At 35.3% G+C, this 21,578-nt stretch overlaps 1 protein-coding gene across 1 annotated transcript; it reads left to right on the forward strand.

The window, feature by feature from the left end:
* The first annotated feature begins 16,345 nt into the window (after nt 1-16,345).
* LOC145627866 (protein FAR1-RELATED SEQUENCE 5-like) lies at nt 16,346-18,567 on the forward strand. Its single transcript, XM_081680210.1, has 3 exons — nt 16,346-17,251; nt 17,368-18,076; nt 18,194-18,567. The coding sequence occupies exons 1-3, from the start codon at nt 16,346-16,348 to the stop codon at nt 18,565-18,567; spliced, it is 1,989 nt and encodes a 662-aa protein (XP_081536336.1).
* The last annotated feature ends 3,011 nt before the right edge of the window (nt 18,568-21,578 follow it).

Genomic DNA, 21,578 nt, shown 5'->3' on the forward strand with positions numbered 1-21,578 from the left:
CCATAACCTATAATTCACGTACAATCAACCAGTTCAGACTAAATTCAGCCTAGTTTAAATGCACCTACAGACACCAGAGATCAATCACTTGACACCCAAACCATATAAACCAACTACCAACTGACCAATAAGCATTGTTAATCGAAACTTTATAATACATAATGCTAACCTCAATTCAACCCACAAACTTCACATAAACTGCAAGCAACAATTTAGAATTTGTAAACCATATCAAGCCCTTATCAATATAAACCAATCAAAATAACGAATCTAAAACTCGTATCACTCTCACTTGTGCTACCCTCAAAACATGAATCTTATACTCAAAACACTATTACACTACAATTTTTAAAAAATAAAACAAAAACTTTCAACCACATATACGCATGACAACTTTAAAAGCTCAAAAAAAATTACACCTCAACAACATACATGCATGCCAACTATAAAAGCTCAATAAAGACTACACCGACAAATTTGCTTGCATGCAAAAAAAATAATTAAACACTTAGTATCCAAAATATTTTTACTCGAAAATATGCTTATATAAAATAAAACCATCTTAAAACATTAAAAACAAACAAACAATATATGTAAGTAGAATCACTCACTAAAATTGAACAAAACTAAAATTGATGAAATAAAACCACACCATGTCCAAGTAAACCCACAAACTTATATTGTAAAAATAACTACAAAATAAAACCATCTTAAAACATCAAAATCAAACAAACAATCAATACATGCAAGTAGACTCAAACTCTAAAATTAAACAAATAACATAATTAACAAAAATTAAACCCATAAATATGCTAGCATGCAAAAAACATTTGACTCACACACTAAAATCAAACAACATAATTAGTAAATTACACACTTGATATCTCAAATGAAACAAAACCATAACAAGTCCAATTAAACCCACAAACTAAAATTGTAAAAATAACTATAAATTAAAACAATCTAAAAACATCACAATCAAAATAACAAACAATATATGCAAGTACACTCACACACTAAAATTAAACAAACAACATAACTAACAAAAACTACACCCATAAATATGCTTGCATGCAAAAACAAACATAGGATCTCAAGAATTAAATTAAAACCATATCAAAATTTCAAAATCAAACAAACAAATAACATGTCCAAGTAAACCCACAAACTAAATTCGAAAAAACAACATAATTACAAAAAATTTCACCCAAAAATTTTGCACACACACTAAACACAAACAAATAACATAATATATAAAAATTTCACCCATAAATATGCTTGCATGCAAAATCAAATTTAATATATCAAGAACTAAAAGAAAACCATATCAAAATTTCAAAATCAAACATACAAATAACATGTATAAGTAATCCCACAAACTAAATTCGAAAAAATATCATAATTAGAAGAAATTACACCCATTAATTTTGCATTAATCAACTTCATAAATTACTAAATGCTTGAAAATCACCTAAAAATTTTCCAACAGAAATCGTGGATTGGAAGTGCTTCAATCACTTAAAATTTTGCATGCAACAAAAAAATTAGAAAATGGAGTTCTTTTATAGCTTTTTTCTTTTTAATTTTTTTTTAAAAAAATACCTAAGCCACCCAAAAAACACATGCCTTAAAACAAGCTAAAAGCTATTTCTTTCATAATGTATTACACAATGCAATACATGTCCACTTCACCACTTTATTAATCACAACTTTATTAATCACATAAACCATAATTATATGAATGAAAATGAAGGAAGTCAACAAAAGTAAACAACTCTTGATGACATTTCCGAAAAATAACACCATATCTAAATTTCAAAATCAAACAAACAAATAACATGTCAAAGAAAACCAACAAACTAAAATCGAAAAAATAACATAATTAGAAAAAATTACACCCATAAATTTTGCACACACACTAAATACAAACAAATAACATAATATATAAAAATGTCACTCATAAATATGCTTGCATGCAAGATCAAACTTAGTATATCAAGAACTGAATTAAAACCATAACAAAAATTTAAAATCAAACAAACAAATAACATGTCCAAGTAAGCCCACAAACTAAATTCGAAAAAATAATACAATTTATTAAAAAATACACCCATAAATTTTGCAACAACCAACTTCATAAAATATTGAATGCTTGAAAATTACCTGAAAATTTTCCAAAATAAATTGTGGATCAGAAATGCTTCAATCACTTGAAATTTTGCATGCAACAAAAATTTAGAAAATGAAGTTCTTTTATAGCCTTTTTTTCTCTTTTTTTTTAAAAAAAAATACCTAACCCACCCAAAAAAAATATGCCTTAAAACAAGCTAAAAGCTAATTCTTTCATAATCACATAAACCGTAATTATATGAATGAAAGTGAAGAAAGTCAACAAAAGTCAACAATTCTTGATGGCATTTCTGAAATTACCAACAAAAAAGAAGAAAATTTTGGTCAATGCACTATTCCTTTTGAAGTTACTATTCACTTTCACTAATTTTGTCAAAAACCCTTAATTTTTTGTCAAAACCCTTAATCTCCCTCAATTTCCCACTTTTAAGGGTTGGAGATAAATAGAGGTCATATCTCCCCTTTTTGAATGATCAATAAGCTTGATCACAAAATAATTCTTTTCTCCCTCTTTAGCCTAAATATTAGTCACCCTATTCTTCCATAATACTTCCCCTAAGCACTCCAAGAAGTTCATACAATACCCAAAGTTATATACTTAAACCAAGGCGTGAAAGATATAATTAACTGAGGGTTTGGACCAAATTAAATATAATTTTTATTTAATTTAATTTACATTTGATTTATTTTTATTGAATTTACTAACAGTTTATTCATGATGTAGCAATTTAAAGGAACGTGCGGAAAGTGAGTAACTAATCAATTAATTACTCTTATTTTATTTTTATATTGCTAGCATCATGATTAGGTTATTTTATATTTTATTTGACTAACGCTATTATTGTCAAATTGCTTCCAATATTGATGTTTATTCTATTATATTTTTTATGATCACCATATTGCATTTTTAAAGGGAATATGTAATTGAAAATCACGCCTAATAAGATAATTTGGACAACCGGCTTAGGTTCCTTTTTAATCTTGTTGTTAATCAAGTGATCACAAATTTTAGAATTATATGTTGCATTAATATTCAACCAATTTAGCATAATAATAGTTTGAAGCAAATTGAATATTTTGTTTGTATGCCTTTAAGATCGCAGGAATCCCTTTTCACTATAAGAATCAAGTAGAGCCCAATACGGGCGAATGTGACTCCATGACTCACTTCGTACCATCATCCCCGATCCTCCTTTCGTGGTTCTGAACCATATGGAGTTAGTAATCTCATGGATTATGAATAAGGTGTAACCTTCACGGGTCAATCGTTGTTGCCTATCGTTGTCCCTTTATCGTGGTTGCCTTTTATGATCCATGAACGGTTTACAAGTTCCTTAAAACTTGTTGGCGGCTCTTTACTTTCCATGTCCCTAATCGTATATGTCAATTCCCACTTCCTAAGAGTGCCAAGCATATTCACACATGCCAAATTGTAGGCGCACATCGAACGACGCCTACAATTTGGCGACTCCACTGGGGTGGATTCTTGGTTATTTATCAATTTGAGTGATCGGTATTTAATTGAGATGAGTGGATGAGACTTGAAAGATTCTTGAATTGTATTCCTGCGATTTAATTGGCATTATCTCATATGCATATGCATTTTAGCTTACCTATTTTGCCACAATAGTACGTGTTCTACGTATGTGGCTAGCCCGGGGGATTTATGCTCTATCAACCCGAAAACGCTCATGGCAATAAGGGTTCATCCGAGTTTTTAAATCCACCCAAACCATGGAGTCGAGTTCGATTTCATCACAAACTCGTAGAGCCGCCCGTTGGCATACACCGTTAAGGGAGGCTGGCTTGCTAACGCGTCCAAACTCTTAACCATGGTACCCTTTGACACCCAAAAGTTTGACCATAGTCGAACATAAAACTTGACTTTATGTTGCGAACTTCATTGCATCATTCGTGACAATGTGCTTATATGTGCATTTTTTTACTTTTTATTTTTTTTTCTCTTATCAAACCTTTTTTTTATTATTAGAGTCGAGCCATAGATTTTTTTTTTAATTTTTGAGTCACCCGGATTTTTATTCCCATATACTGCACAAGAGTCAACTTGTTTTGGTCATAGCTGGAGTTCTAGAAAGAGTTACGTGTCGTGTAACCTATGGATCTGTAGCCCCGATTTTTATATTTCATTTGGAATTGGTTTTGTCCCAATAAAATCACGGATCAAAAGTTATAACCGATATACTATAGCCTGCCAGTTTAGGTGTCTTTTTAGCGTCAACTTTTTTTTTTTTTTAATTTTTTAATTTTCTTTATATCTTTTCTCGTCAAGCTAGTCTTAGCCAAGTCCTTTAATCTGTGCCAACTCGAATAACATACGATTATAGATTTTTTTTTTTTATATCCATGAGTCCTAACTCTTCTAGAATTCTAGTCCTCTTCCTAGTTTCTTGTGATTTTTTGTGCTAACCTTAACGTGTGTTCTTTGTCTTTGATTGTGGTTGATCTTATTTATGACTAATGATTGCCAATGGACCCTTTTCACCTAGTAAATAGCATAAACATTAAAATTGGACAAAATTAATCAAGTTAGTTTATCTTTTAGTCTTCCGTGCTATTTGGTCATTGGGTCCTTTGTTTTTCACAACGTCCTCATATCTAGCCATGCGATCATACCATGAGTCTTAATAAACTCACCTAATACACATGTTGAGTCATTGCACACACTTTGTCTTCGAGTAATGCACTATATTGTTTATGATCGTATACTAGGACCATGCATGCATCGTTTTCCGTCGTAATAGGAATGAGTGGAGTATTTCCCATCAGTTTTCAAAATCGTTTCATACACTCTTCCTTTTCAATCCGAGTATTGAGTGAATGCATTAAGTGAGTTCTTCCTTACACAGTACTTGAATCTAAAATAACTAGCAATAGTTGGAAGAATTAGGGGAACGTCACTCCTTCTTTCTTTCCTTCCAATCAAAGCATCAACAACAAGAAACTATTTTCCTCAGCAGGCAGCTAGAAGTAACTCATAAACAGCCATGAAGATAAAGTACGATGCAAGCTTCTTACCCAGATTTCATGTTTTCTTCTTCTTTTGTTTCAAACCCTTCCTCCTAAAATTTCTAGCATAGGTTCTCCTTATCCATGTGTCTATGTGTCACATTTCTTACCTTTTTCATAAACGAGCATCTCTTTCTTACATTCGATCATGTGATTAGAAAAAAAAATGTCGTACCGAACACAAGGTATACCAATGATTTGAGGTACCTTTGCAACCCATTCATTCCCCATTAACCACTCAATCACAGATCCATTTCTTCATCAACCACTTTGAGCCTCGTCTAATGATTGACCTTTTTTATTCAACCCACATTCACTTAACCCTAGGATGGGAAGGTGTGTAATTGTATAACATTCAAAAAGCAAGTAAAAAAAAAGTAGCAAAGCAACAATAAAACAATGTCTAAGGGTAAGTGTTCCAATGTCTTTGATATGAAAACGTCTCAAATTGCGTCTCTCATCGAGTGCTTGGTACCGTGCCTGAGAAACATGAATTCTAAGTGAGTGATGGACCGCATGATCTGAGATTGCCCACATTGATTCAAAAGAATGGAAAAAAACGAAAAGCAAACAAAAAAAATAAAAAATAAAAAAATAAACTTGCAAAATTCAAAATTTTCAAATTCACAATTACACATCTTAGGGATTCTCTCGGGTCTTGAGCCTTGTACCCTTTTCTTCTTTAAACCATAAACTTAACATATTACAACCCTTAAAAGACCTCTTTAAGGTGTACATACACTTGTGCAAAGTTCGGTTAGAGCTACGTTCGGCCTGATTCCTAACGGATACGTAGGCAACCTCACATTGAGGTGCGGCCACATTCATATGCATGATCGAGTCAAAGAATATCCAATGCTTAATCCTATGACCCTATCCATCTAGAGCTAGACTTGGGGGCTTGAACCCACATCGTTTAGCCAACCTATCCTAAAGAGTCACCATCTCGACTCTTCTCACATCTATTTCCCTCACCATAGCCATTGCAACATCACCTAGTATCACTTTCACACACGTCTTTCACACATACATAGCAATATCAGTTTTCCCTTAGGAACCTTTTATCATGAAATCTTGTTTCCCTACCGCGCATGCTTCATCATTTTCAAGACAACATTCATTAGAAAAAACGTTATATACTTGCTTAGCTTCCTGACTAAGCAATGTTCATTGTTTCATGCATCGCATAATGTGCTGAGCAACATTTATATATCAATTATTTGTAATCACGCAAAGCATATCGTTCTTATTTCCCTGGCCTAAGCAGTGTTCATTATGCAATAATCACTTCTTAGCTTCAAGACCTAAGTGACGTTCAAGATCGTTTCTTTACACCATATATGATGCTTAGCTCCATGACCTAAGTTCATCTATCGTGTCGCATGATGTAATTGTCCTTAGCCTCCTGGCCTGAGAACATGCATCATGCATAAATTATTTTCAAGACAAGCAATTCAATCCATACGATTCATTTCGTCTTGCATAAGGAGGAACTTCAAAACTTCTTCCCTTTTTCATTATTTTCTTTTGGGAAAGTTCAAAAACTTTTTCAAAATTTTTATCGAGGGAAGTTCGAAAACAAAACTTCATTTTTCACGTCTTTCTTTTTTGGGAGAAAGTCAGTACCTTCCACTCGTTTCATGACAAAAATGACGGAAAATTTTTGCTTTTGCATTTTCTATTGCTTATGTGTGCACATACACTCAAACTATACACACACAACCACACGCTATACACATGTCATGTCGTGTCAAGTAAAAGCTTGGTCAAGTCAGTTGGTCAAGTCAATCATAGTCTATATATACGAGTCCCTTGACAATTTCATTTTGCAGGTCTCAATTACAGCCCACGTCCGGGGACAAGCGGATCATCTATTGCCCACATCCGGGGACAAGCAGACCATTTACAGCCCAAGTCCGGGGACAAGCGGACCATCTACAGCCCACGTTCGGGGACAAGCGAACCATTTACAGCCTACGTTCGGGGACAAGCGAACCATCTCAGCCCACGTCCGGGGACAAGCGAATCATCTACAGCCCACGTCCGGGGACAAGCGGACCATCTACAGCCCACGTCCGGGGACAAGCGGACTATCTACAGCCCACGTTTGGGGACAAGCGAACCATTTACAGCCCATGTTCGGGGACAAGCGAACCAACTACAGCCCACGTTTGGGGACAATCAAACCACCATCGTTTCATGGCGCAAGGTTCTCGATACATAGAGACTTGCAATCTCATCATCAGACAAGTCTTTCCTCAAGCATGGAAAGCATTATCGGAGGATTTTTTCTTCAAGTGTAGAAAACCGCCAAGTCAGCTTTCCTCAAGCATGGAAAGTATTATCGGTGGATTTCTTCAAGTATAGAAAAACCGCCAAATTATTCTGTCAGCTTTCCTCAAGCATGGAAAGTGTTATTCGGTGAATTTCTTCAAGCATAGAAAAACGTCAAATTCATATGTCGACTTTCCTCAGGCATGGAAAGTATCATCCGGCAGGTTTCTTCAGGCTTAGAAAGCTACCAAACACATCAGTCGACTTTCCTCAGGCATGGAAAGTGTTTCAGCGAAACGTCATTCGTTGGATTCCTTCAATCATAAGAAGCTACCAAGCTCATTTGTCACCGATACACCGGTGTCAGATAAGCATTCTATTCCTTTACTCTTTTATCTGTGGAACTAACATTTTTCTGGCGTATAAAGAGTGATTTAGGATCACAGAACGTCTTAAATCATTCTCCGTCCCTATCGACTACTTTGACTATCGTTTTCAAAACTAACGTATCTACAAACTCAGTCAAAGTGGGGGCTTCTGTAGACACCTAAAAATGTCTCCCCAAAACCAAACTCGATGATGAACAACCTTTCACCGCCATTATTGGTCGGGTTGAGTATTTAATCTTGGAGTGCTTAAATTCATATTTTCATTTCATAAAACCAACCCAACTCCTATCCCATTTCCCCAAACCATAACTTATTTTCCTCTTTTCGTGCCTTTAAACCCAAAATAATTCATTTCGTGTCCTTTAAAATCATTCATTTCGTGTCCTTTTTATAAAAACGTTTAGTACAGTTTATTTTAGTCCATTATCTGGGTTCAATGATTGAATAGTTGGATGGATCTTTAAATGATCTTTCCAACGATATACTATAAGCCCAAATCCGAGTTATAACAAATAAGTTATGGTCAAAATATTAAATTGAGCCCAAACCGAACCTAAGCCCACCTTACCTACGACCCAATGATCATGTGGAGGGTCCAAATTATTTAATCCCATTCCTAAACCAATTAGGATTAATTAGAAGCTTTTATAAGTTTCTAAAAGATCTTAATTATCCTTTTTAAAAAGATAAGATTAAAGAGTTTGAAATTGAATAAAACTTTTCTTTTTGAAAGTCCTATTTCTATTCGAATTGAGAGACGTTCAAAGATAGACAGATATTATTTTCGTGGATGATGCAAGTCTAAGCATGGAGAACTTCGAAGATTTGCTTATCATGCATCAAGATAACTTGTCCCTAAACATTGATTCAAGCCAAGCATTGCATGGACACTTTCTTGGATATCAAAGCAAAGCCACGGTTTGCTTAGTGGCTTTTCTTGGAGTCTAGTTCACTTTCTTGAACTTTCTTGAATTTTCTTTACTTAGATTTTGCTTACAAGTTTTTACCTTTCACTTGAAAGGGTTTTTCTTGGTTCAAGCATTAGGATCTTTAATCTTTATTTAATTCTTTAATTTTTATTTATTTATTTAGTTGCTTTAAAAATCAGTTAGTTAGCAAAATAAATCAGTTTGGTGTATGCTTGTGCGCCAAGGTGCTTGCTCTTCAAGCAAGTTAGAATTCTAGTTTAATTAGGATTGAATTAGGGACTTGTCCTAATCTTCCTAGGTAAACTAAGTCTTATAAATAGGGCTGTAAACACACAAATAAATATATATAGATTAATATTCAGATTTATTTCTTAAGTTGCATACTTGAGTTTTGGTTGATTGCGATCAATTGCTGTTTTGCTTGTTTTAGTTAAAACATTCGTTTGGATTGATTAATTAGGTGGATTCTTAATTGATTAATCTTAGTTTTTGTTTAATTCTTGGTGGATTTACTGTATAGAATTAGACTTAAACATATCCCTTGTGTTTTGTTGATTTTCGGATCAATAATTCACATCATCTTTGGTATCAGAGCAGGTTTGCGCAACTTCGGAAAAAATTAAACTGGGAACAATTGGCTGGGAATTTTTACGTGATTCTTTCTGCATTGAACTCTAAAAACGTCCAGCTATCACCATATAAAATTTCATAACTTTTAGTTGAGTAACGCGTTCTACACAGCCTCAAACTTTTGGTGTTTGTGCACTGATTTGCGGATGGGAGTCCGGTTTTTGTGTTGCCTAGTTTTCCTTCAAGATTCGATCTTTTAATCAAGATTTTTGCATAAACTGACTTGGTTTGTGTAGGAATCATGAGTGACGAGGAGGTTCCACAAGTTCCAAGGGGATTAACCTTAGAACAGGCTCAAAATCTTAGAAGAGATAGGCGAATTGACGAGTTGGCAGCAAGGATGGATGAGATATTAAAAAGGCTTGATACTCTTGCTGGAGATTCTTCAAGGAAAGGGAATTCTAACCCTAATTCTGGTTCAAGTGAGGAAGAACAACCAAGGAGGAACCCAAGGAGGCCACGAAATAATTATTCCTCAAGTGATGAATCACCAAGGCCTAGGAGGAAAGATCGACCAAAGGATGATGATAGGAACCTTAGATTAGATCTTCCCGAATTCAATGGGAGTATGAATGAACCTGAAAAATACCTTGAGTGGATTAGAAGGGCCGAGACACTATTTGATTACAAGGAGTATGATGAAAGGAAAAGATGCAAATTGGTTGAATTGAAACTGACCGGTTATGCTAGTCTTTGGTATGATAATCTAAAGAAGAAGAGGCATAAGGAGGGGCGTGCAAGAATCTCAACTTGGGAACAACTCAAGAAGCACATGAAAAAAAGGTTCGTACCTAGTGATTATATTCAAGATGTTTATCTTAAGATGCAACTTTTTAAACAAAATTCTATGACTGTTGAGAATTATATTGGTGAATTTGAAAAGTTATGGATGCTATGTGGCTTAGAAGAGATTGTTGAGCATAAGATTGCTAGATTTATTTCGGGGTTGAATGATAATATTGCTGAAAAAGTTGAATTGCAACAATATTGGTCCTTTGAGGATGTTTGCAAGGTAGCTTTGAAAGTTGAAAAACAGATAAAGGGGAAGAAAGGGACGTACACTAAGTCCTTTGTAAAGGGTTTCACTAAACCTTTTGAGAAGAACAGCTTGGAGAAAAGTGGTTCTAGTTCGAACTACAAGGAGACTAAATCAAAATTTGAAGCTCCTAAAAAGCTTGTTGAAGATAGGAAGTGCTTCAAGTGTGGTAGTGTTGGTCACATTGCAACTAATTGTCCATCAAAAAGAGTAATGACTGCTCAAGAGTGGGAACAAGAACAAGCTAAGTGTGAGCAGGGTAGTGACTATGAAGAAAAGAACGAAGAGGAAAACTTTGAAGAAGAGGAGGGGCATGTTGACGAAATTGATCCCGAGACTCATGGTCAAAGTTTGGTTCTAAGAAGGGCGCTACACTCTAAAACCGTACCTATGGAAAACAATCAAAGGGAGAAAATCTTTCTTACAAGGTGCAAGGTAGAAGATAGGTTGTGTGACATGATCATAGACACGGGGAGTTGCACTAATGTGGTATCTACTACTTTGGTAGACAAATTGAAGTGGCCAACTACTGAACATCCAAGCCCTTATAAGCTTCATTGGCTTAATAATTCGAGTGATGTTAAGGTAACTAAACAAGCCTTAATCTCCTTTTCAATTGGTAAATTTCATGATAAAGTTTTGTGTGATGTTTGTCCTATGGATGCTTGTCATATACTATTAGGCCGTCCTTGGCAATATGATAGATTTGTGAAGTTTGATGGAAGGACTAATGTGTATGTTGTGAGAAAAGGAGAAAAAGAGAGACCGGTTGCTTTAAAACCTTTAATATGCAACAAGTCTTCTAATGTTACCTCTAATTCGAAGAATTCTTATTTGATTAGTGAGAGGGAATTAGAAAAAGAGATTTGCAGCAACAATGTGGTATATATACTTGTTTCTAATGAGATTCGAATTGATCAAGATAAACAAGCAAAGAGGCCGTATGAATTGGAATCTGTTTTAGAAGAATTCAAGGATGTCTTTCCTAAGGAATTACCTCCGGGACTACCTCCTATTCGTTGGATAGAGCATCAAATTGACTTGATTCCGGGAGCACCCTTACCTAATAAGGCAGCCTGTAGAAGTAATCCGGAAGAAACAAAGGAGATGCAAAGGCAAATTGAAGAGCTTATGACTAGAGGATACGTGAGGGAAAGTATGAGCCCTTGTGCCGTGCCTACTTTACTTGTCCCAAAGAAAGATGGGAGTTGGCGCATGTGTATTGATAGTAGGAATGTGAATAACATCACTATCAAATACCGATTTCCTATTCCAAGATTAGATGATCTACTTGATGAACTACATGGTTCAAAGTTGTTTTCTAAGATTGATCTTATGAGTGGTTATCATCAAATTCGAATGAGAGAAGGAGATGAGTGGAAAACAGCATTCAAGACTAAGTTAGGGTTGTATGAATGGTTGGTGATGCCGTTTGGACTCACTAATGCACCTAGCACTTTCATGAGGTTGATGCATGAGGTACTTAAACCTTTCCTTGGCAAGTTTGTTGTTGTTTATTTAGATGATATTCTGATATACTCTAAAAATTTGCATGATCATCTAAATCATCTAACAAGTGTGTTTGAAGTGTTAAGAGAGAAGAAACTCTATGCTAAGCTTGAAAAATGCTACTTCTTAGTGCCTAGTGTTACTTTTCTTGGTTATGTTGTATCAAAGGATGGAGTTTCAGTTGATCATTCAAAAGTAGAGGCTATTAAAACTTGGCCTATTCCTACTAATATGAGTGAAGTAAGGTCTTTTCATGGTCTAGCTTCGTTCTATAGAAGATTTGTCAAGAATTTCTCAAGTATTGTGGCGCCTATGACCGAATGTTTGAAGAAGGACAAGGGTAAATTCGAATGGACTAAAGAAGCTCAAAGTGCGTTTGAGTTGGTAAAAAAGAAGCTATGTGAAGCACCTATACTTGCGTTACCAGATTTCTCAAGTCCTTTTGAAGTTGAAACCGATGCTAGTGGAGTGGGAATTGGAGCAGTTTTACTCCAAAAGAAGAGGCCTATTGCATATTTCAGTGAGAAATTGGGAGGAGCTCGATTGAACTATTCTACTTATGATAAAGAGTTCTATGCCATTGTTAGAGCTTTAGATCATTGGAGTCATTATCTCCGACCTAATCACTTTGTGTTGCATTCTGATCATGAAGCATTGAAGTACATACATGGACAACAAAAGCTCAATCCTAGACATGCTACGTGGGTTGAATTTTTACAATCATTTAATTTTTCTTCAAGGTACAAAGAAGGGAAATCGAATGTTGTGGCTGATGCATTATCTAGAAGATACACTTTGATTGGAATTCTAAATAGCAAGCTACTTGGTTTTGAATTGATCAAAGAATACTACAAAGGTGATGATGATTTTGCTACATTGATTGAAGAGTGTTCTAAAGGAGCCGTGGGTTCTTATTTGCTGCAAGATGGTTTTCTTTTCAAAGGAAATCGACTTTGTCTTCCTAAGTGTTCTATTAGAGAGCTAGTTGTTAGAGAAGCTCATGGGGGAGGAATTGCTGGTCACTTTGGCATTACAAAGACCTTGAGTATGTTACAAGAACACTTCTATTGGCCTAAGATGCTCACGGATGTGCAACTAGTTATTTCTAGGTGTGCAACTTGTCAAAAAGCGAAGGCTACTTTTCATCAAGGCTTGTATACTCCTTTACCTGTTCCAGATTCACCTTGGGAAGATATTTCTATGGATTTTATTGTGGGATTGCCGAGAACACAACGAGGGAAAGACTCTATTATGGTTGTTGTGGATAGGTTCTCTAAGATGGCTCATTTTGTTCCTTGTCACAAAGTGGATGATGCTATGAAAGTGGCGGAATTATACTTCAAGGAGATTGTTAGATTGCATGGAATTCCGAAAACTATTGTGAGTGATCGAGATACAAAGTTCATGAGTTTCTTTTGGAAGTCTCTATGGAAGCTTGTGGGAACTAAATTGCTCTTTAGTACATCTTACCATCCACAAACTGATGGACAAACCGAGGTTACTAATCGTACTCTTGGTGCGCTTTTGCGTGGGTTAGTGAGTAAGACACAAAAGGATTGGGACATCAAGTTAGCTCATGCGGAGTTTGCTTATAATAGATCACCTACATATGCTACCAAACATAGTCCCTTTGAGGTAGTTTATGGAGTCAATCCGAAACTTCCAATTGATCTTGTTCCATTGCCTAAGGGTGAGTTAATTCACAAAGATGCCGAGTCTAAGTTGAAGAGTATGCTGAAATTACATGCTCAAGTTCGAACAAGAATAGAGAAAGTAAATGACATGTACAAAGCTAGAGCAAACAAGCATAGAAAGCAACAAGGTTACAATGTTGGAGACTTGGTATGGTTACATTTGAGAAAGGAAAGATTTCCAGGAAAACGCAAGAATAAGTTGATGCCTAGAAGTGAAGGTCCTTTCAAGATTATTGAGAAGATCAATGACAATGCTTATAAGTTAGAACTTCCGGGAGAATATGGAGTTAGTGCTACATTCAATGTTGGCGATTTGGCTAAGTATATTCCTGATGAAGAACTTCGAGATTTGAGGACAAATTCTTTCGAAGAAGAGGAGGATGATGCAAGTCTAAGCATGGAGAACTTCGAAGATTTGCTTATCATGCATCAAGATAACTTGTCCCTAAACATTGATTCAAGCCAAGCATTGCATGGACACTTTCTTGGATATCAAAGCAAAGCCACGGTTTGCTTAGTGGCTTTTCTTGGAGTCTAGTTCACTTTCTTGAACTTTCTTGAATTTTCTTTACTTAGATTTTGCTTACAAGTTTTTACCTTTCACTTGAAAGGGTTTTTCTTGGTTCAAGCATTAGGATCTTTAATCTTTATTTAATTCTTTAATTTTTATTTATTTATTTAGTTGCTTTAAAAATCAGTTAGTTAGCAAAATAAATCAGTTTGGTGTATGCTTGTGCGCCAAGGTGCTTGCTCTTCAAGCAAGTTAGAATTCTAGTTTAATTAGGATTGAATTAGGGACTTGTCCTAATCTTCCTAGGTAAACTAAGTCTTATAAATAGGGCTGTAAACACACAAATAAATATATATAGATTAATATTCAGATTTATTTCTTAAGTTGCATACTTGAGTTTTGGTTGATTGCGATCAATTGCTGTTTTGCTTGTTTTAGTTAAAACATTCGTTTGGATTGATTAATTAGGTGGATTCTTAATTGATTAATCTTAGTTTTTGTTTAATTCTTGGTGGATTTACTGTATAGAATTAGACTTAAACATATCCCTTGTGTTTTGTTGATTTTCGGATCAATAATTCACATCAGTGGATCATAGTTTTTATCCAAATCTTACATGGTTGGATAGCCCTTGAAATTATCTTTCCAATGATATATTATAATATCAATTCCGAGCTATAACGGAAAAGATATGAATAAAATGTCAAACTCTATCCAAAACTGACACCGTCTCACTATTTTGGCCATATCTTTTATTCTAAAAAATATTTTAATCTGATTACAATTGGGTTAGAAATTAGACTTCAAGAGCTTTCTAACGATATCTTATTTATCTTATTCCAATTTCTGGATCAAAAGATATAATAAAAACAAAAACCTCAAAAACTGCAATCTATCGAGTTTTATTCCGATTTAATTCGAATCTTATCTTGTTTTTTCGACCCTTCTTTTTTCTCTATAAATAGAGGTCATATCTCCCCTTTTTTAATGATCAATAAGTTTGATCACAAAATAATTCTTTTCTCCCTCTTTAGCCTAAATATTAGTCACCCTATTCTTCCATAATACTTCCTCTAAGCACTCCAAGGAGTTCATACAATACCCAAAGTTATATACTTAAACCAAGGCGTGAAAGGTATAATTAACTGAGGGTTTGGACCAAATTAAATATAATTTTTATTTAATTTAATTTACATTTGGTTTATTTTTATTGAAGTTACTAACAATTTATTCGTGATGTAGCAATTTAAAGGAACGTGCGGAAAGTGAGTAACTAATCACTTAATTACTCTTATTTTATTTTTATATTGCTAGCATCATGATTAGGTTATTTTATATTTTATTTGACTAACTCTATTATTGTTAAATTGCTTCCAATATTGATGTTTATTCTATTATATTTTTTATGATCACCATATTGTATGTTTAAAGGGAATATGTAATTGAAAATCACGCCTAATAAGATAATTTGGACAACCGGATTAGGTTCCTTTTTAATCTTGTTGTTAATCAAGTGATCACAAATTTTAGAATTATATGTTGCATTAATATTCAACCAATTTAGCATAATAATAGTTTGGAGCAAATTGAATATTTTGTTTGTGTGCCTTTGAGATCGCAGGAATCCCTTTTCACTATAAGAATCGAGTAGAGGCCAATACGAGCGAATGTGACTCCACGACTCACTTCGTACCATCATCCCCGATCCTCCTTTCGTGGTTCTAAACCATATGGAGTTAGTAATCTCATGGATTATGAATGGGGTGTAACCTTCACGGGTCAATCGTTGTTGCCTATCGTTGTCCCTTTATAGTGGTTGCCTTTTATGATACGTGAACGATTTACAAGTTCCTTAAAACTTGTTGGCGGCTCCCTACTTTCCTTGTCCCTAATCGTATATGTCAATTCCCACTTCCTAAGAGTGCCAAGCATATTCACACATGCTTTAACGTAGGCGCACTTCGAACGACGCCTACAATATCTCTAATAGTTTTTATTAGTATATTTTTTAAAAATATTGTTTACTTTTAGTTGTAGTTTATTTACTTTTATTTACTGTTTATTTACTTTTTCCTTCTATTCATTTACTTTTCAGGAACATGTCTGAAAGCGTAGAGCATATTTTTTAAAAATATTGATTACTTTTAGTTATAGTTTATTTACTTTTATTTATTGTTTATTTACTTTTTCCTTCTATTCATTTACTTTTCAGGAATATGTCTGAAAGCATAGAGCATTGTTCTTCTTCTGTCACTACTGAAGATAACAATGTAAGAATTTTTAAAACACCCACTCAACCTTTGCTTCCTAAAATATATTATAATTCTGGAGGTGATAAAGAGTATATGCCATGTTGTTCTTCTGATAACAAACCTTTTGTTGGAATGATATTTGATACCCTTCAAGATGGTATTGCCTTTTATTACAAATATGCTAATGAGTGTGGATTTAAAGTTTGTTCTAGTACTACTAAATCACAAAAGAATAAGAATGATCCTACTGGTAAAGGAGTTACTATAATTAAATATTTATTATGTAGCAAAGAAGGGTATGTGACAAATAACAAGAAATCTGGTAAACAAGTTGAAGGTGCTTGTTTAAAGAGAAAGACTGTGAAGAAAGTTGGTTGTCCTGCTAAGATAAAATTTAGGTTTTGTACTGGTGGGAAGTATATGGTGTATTGTTTTTATGAATCTCATTCTCACCCTTTTTCTACACCTATTACTAGGCAGGTTACTAAACATGAAGTTGGTTTAAATTTTGCTCATAAGAAGTTTATTTTTGACAACTCGAAGTTAAATATATGGGCTGTTATGTCTTATAGAATCATGAAAGAACTTTGTGGTGGGTTTCAAAATGTCAGGGGTAGTAAAAATGATTTCAAAAATTTTTCTAGGGACTTGAAAGTTTATATCTCTAATGCTGATGGTGCAATGTTTGTTCTGAACCTTGAACAAAAAGTGAAAACCAGTAAAGGGGGTTATTATTTTGAATACTGTGTTTATGAAAGTAGGCATTTGACCCGTGTCTTTTGGGCTGATGCTATTGGTAGAAGAGATTATCAATTATTTGGGGACTCTTTATGTTTTGATTCTACTTGTGCTACAAATAAATATTCATTGGTTTTCTGTTTTTTTACTAGTGTTGATAATCACAAGAGATGTGTTACATTTTGTGCTGCTCTATTATCTAAAGAAGACATAGATTCTTTGTGTGGCTATTTCAAACTTTTTTGAAGTGTATGGGAAGAGAACCCTCTTGTATTATCACTGATCAAGATCCTGCAATGGGTATTGCCATAGAAAAGGTTTTTACCAAGACTAAACATAGACTATGTATGTGGCACATAATGAGGAAGTTACCTGAAAAGGTTGGAACTGCTTTTTGTAATGAAACTGATTTCCTGAAAAAGCTAAGTGCAGTAGTTTGGGATAGAGAGATTGATCCTCATGTATTTGTTGATGGCTGGAATAGTGTTATGGAGGAGTTTAACCTTGTTGATCATGAGTGGTTTTCATACATGTTCAAGATTAAACATCTTTGGATTCCTGCATATTTAAGGGACTTATTTATGGGTGGGTTACTGCGTTCTACACCTAGGTCTGAAAGTAAAAACAGTTTCTTTTGTAATTTTACAAACCCTCATGTGACCTGTGTTGAATTCTTTATCCGTTATGAAACTGCTCTTGATGCTGAAAGGCATGAACAGGATGAGTTGTATAAACTTGAGCCTCAATTGGTTACTAATTTACACTTGGAAAAGCATGCTGCTGTTGTTTATACTCGTTCCATATTTTATGATTTTCAAGAAGAATGCCAGGGACCCTGTGGTGTTGAAAGTTGTACTTCTCTGTATGGAGATGGTGTGAAGTTTTCTGTTATTGTTGATCATGAGAAAAGGAAAAATTTTGATGTAAATTTTGACTTGGCAACATATGAGTCAAGTTGTACGTGTAGAATGTTTGAGAGTCAAGGTGTTTTATGTAAACACATTTTGTTTGTTATGAAAGGCAAGTGTATACGTGAAATTCCTGATTCTTATATCTTGAATCGTTGGTGAAAAGATGTTATGAAGAAAGCTTCTGTCATAGATGTTGCTCTGGATTATGCTTCTAAGTATTATAAGAAAAAGCAATTGGTCAGTGATGTATGGTCCAAGATTTTCAGTTGCGTGAGTTTAACTGACCAATCTAAGGATGATTTATCTGAGCTTATTAGGACATTATCTTCATTTGAGGAGCAGATGATATCAAAGAATAACCCTGAAAATGCACCTAGTTCAAAAGAGGTGAAAGATGCTGATATTCAGGTTTTGGTTGGGTCAAATGAAGTTGATGCAAATGTCTTGCCTCCAAATCAGTGTCTTAATAAAGGTTCTGCCAGAAGTTCAAAAAGGTTGAAGAGTGCAAAAGAAATAACTACTGAAGAAAAATCTTAAAAAGGTAGAATTTGTAGAGCTTGTGGGCAATCCGGTGTTTCCCATGACAATAGAAATTGTCCAAACAAGTAGTCTTTCATGTATTTTACTTTTAAGTGTGTTCCATTTACTTTAAACTTCTATTTATTTACTTTAACAGTAACTTCATTTACTTTTTATTTTGTGCAGGTGTTATTATACTTGGTATTTTTTTTATTTGGTATTTTACCTCTTTACGTTTTCTATTTACTTTAAGTTGTAATTTATTTACTTTACATTCTAATTTATTTACTTTAATTTGTGACAAATAACTGATGTTTATTTTTGTGCAGTTATTTTAATACTTGAAAATTAGAAGATGTTTTGGAAGATCAAGATCAAGATTTAATGAACAAATATTTTTTATTATTTTTATTATTGTAATATTTTTACATTTACTATAAGTAATTGTACTACAAAACTTAAGTTTAGTTTGTTTACTTTGTTTACTTTTAGCTATTATACTTTAACTTTATGAAATATTTCATTTACTTTTATCATATTTTATATCATATGAATTATTTGATTTCTATAATGTTCTTACTTACAAAATTAAAGATAATTTCTTGTATTATTCCCTTTGTCCTAGAATACTTGTTACCATATCCATTTTTTGTTCTAAAATACTTGTCACATTTTTCATGGAACCCAAGTTGACAAGAGTATTTGATACCGATTTTGAACATGAATTGACGTGTAAATGACCCGACCCAAATGTAACCCATATATTATTGACTTGGTGATTTCAACTTGATTATAACCCGTAAAATTATTGATTTGAACCAAATTTGACTAAAATTCTAGAATGAGTTAATTTTCTAACCATTAATTATTGACTTTACTTGAATGTAATTTGACCGGTTATTAAACTCATCTAAACTTGTACCAAATCTAATAAGATGTGTTTAAGGTAATTTTACCCCGCCACGTGGTCCAATCAGAGGATGACACGTGTCAGCCTCAGGATGGCCCAAAGTGGACCAATCTCTGCTTGACACGTGTCACTCTAGAAAATAAGGGAAAAAAGGCGGCCTTCAGGCCCAAATCCCGAGAAAACCACAAAGCAGCGCAGCCCACCACTGATTAGGGTACAGTGACCTAATCAGGGGCACAAATCCCAAAGACCCTATGAATAGGGAGATGTCCCTCTTTTTGAGGACACATTTTTTATCATTTATTACACATTTTACTCTTTGATAGAGACATCCTGAGCTTGGAATCCGAGCAGATCCCTACCTAAATTTCCGCACCTTTTTCTCCCTTCAAGTTTCTAACTTGTGCGTCGGAGGCGGAGCACCACCCTACCGATGTCTCCGTTTGTTTTGCAGGTACAGCTTGCCCCGGATCAGTCTTCGTGTTGTAACTCTCCCGAGGGACAAAAACACCCAAAACATTTGGCACCGTCTGTGGGGATTGTTTTAGGTCTGTCCTACGGCTCTGCGTGTGTGTTAGCACGCAGCTGTGTTTCATTCGTATGTTGAATGTGCTACCGCCCTTGCCCGAACACAGATGCACACTTCCTGATTCGCCACAGGAGGCAGCCGTCCTGAAAAAACGAGCTGCAAGATTCGAGTTGAAAAATGGAGAACTCTTCAAGGCGGGGTTTCTGAAGCCTTTGTTGAAGTGTGTCACCCCAGAAAAGGGGAAAGAAGTTCTCGAAGACTTGCACTCGGGATTCTGCGTCTCTGACATAGGCGGCAAGTCCCTAGCCGTCAGAGCCAGACGGCATTATTTTTGGCCCACTCTTGAGGCAGACGCCAAGGAGTTGGTAAAGAAATGTGACAAGTGCCAAAAATTTGGCAAACTCATTCACCGTCCGGCTACTGATCTGACGGCCATCCACAGCCCAATCCCGTTTGCAAAATGGGGCATGGACATTCTAGGTCCTTACACGTCTGCTCCAGGCGGAAAGCGCTACATCTTGGTGGCTGTGGACTATTTCACCAAGTGGGTAGAAGCTGAGGCGGTTAAAAATATCAAAACCTCATACGTGATTTCCTTCATCTGGAAAAACATTATCACTCGGTATGGGGTACCTATGTCTATGGTGTTTGATAATGGTCCTCAGTTTGAGACGCCTCAGCTAAAAACTTGGTTGGGAGATCAGGGGATCTCAAGCTATTTTGCATCTGTTGGCCGGCCCCAAGCAAACGGCCAAGTTGAAGCCTTCAATAAACTCATCTCAGATGGCATTAAGAAGAAAATAGAAAGAGTCGGTGGCTTATGGGCAGAAGAGTTAATCCACGTCCTATGGGCCATCCGGACAACAGCAAAAGGGGCAACCGGTGAAACCCCATTTCTCATGGTTTACGGTTCTGAAGCCGTCTTGCCCATCGAACATTACGAGCCAACCCTCAGAGTCATGCTATATGATGAAGAGGCAAATTGGGAAGCAATGCGCTTGGCATTGGATTCACTCCCAGAACGGAGGGGCAATGCCGCCTTGCGTCATGAGATTTACCGTCTGAGAATGACGAGAGCCTACAACAAAAAAAGTACACAAGCGTCCTTTGAAAGTTGACGACTTAGTGTTACGAAAAATGGAGGCAACCGGTAGGGCCAATGAGTTGGGGAAGCTAATCCCAAATTGGGAAGGCCCCTACCGGATCTATGAAGAAGTAAGGGATGGCACCTACCGCCTGGAAACTCCAGACGGTAGGCGTCTGCCTAGAACTTGGAATGTAGACAATCTAAAAAAGTACTACTTCTGAGATTGTAAACTTTTTGTAAACAGTGAGTCAATTAATGAAGATTCAGACTTTGTTTGCAAAATTGAGTTATTGTTTTATTATCCATCCGGGTAATACCCAGGCGGATTCTTCTTTTACCTAACTAAGTTTGACACTTAGTAAAGGTTACATTTGTTGGACCGCTTGGGTAATACTCGGATCCCTTGTTTATTTAAGTTTGATACTGTTTATTCAACTGCCTGATTATCTGCCTGGGTAATACTCAGACGGATCCTTCATTTACCTAACTAAGTTTGATACTTA

Source organism: Chenopodium album, chromosome 4, assembly GCF_948465745.1.
Source record: "Chenopodium album chromosome 4, dcCheAlbu1.1, whole genome shotgun sequence".
In the NCBI taxonomy this organism is placed as follows: Eukaryota; Viridiplantae; Streptophyta; class Magnoliopsida; order Caryophyllales; family Amaranthaceae; genus Chenopodium; species Chenopodium album.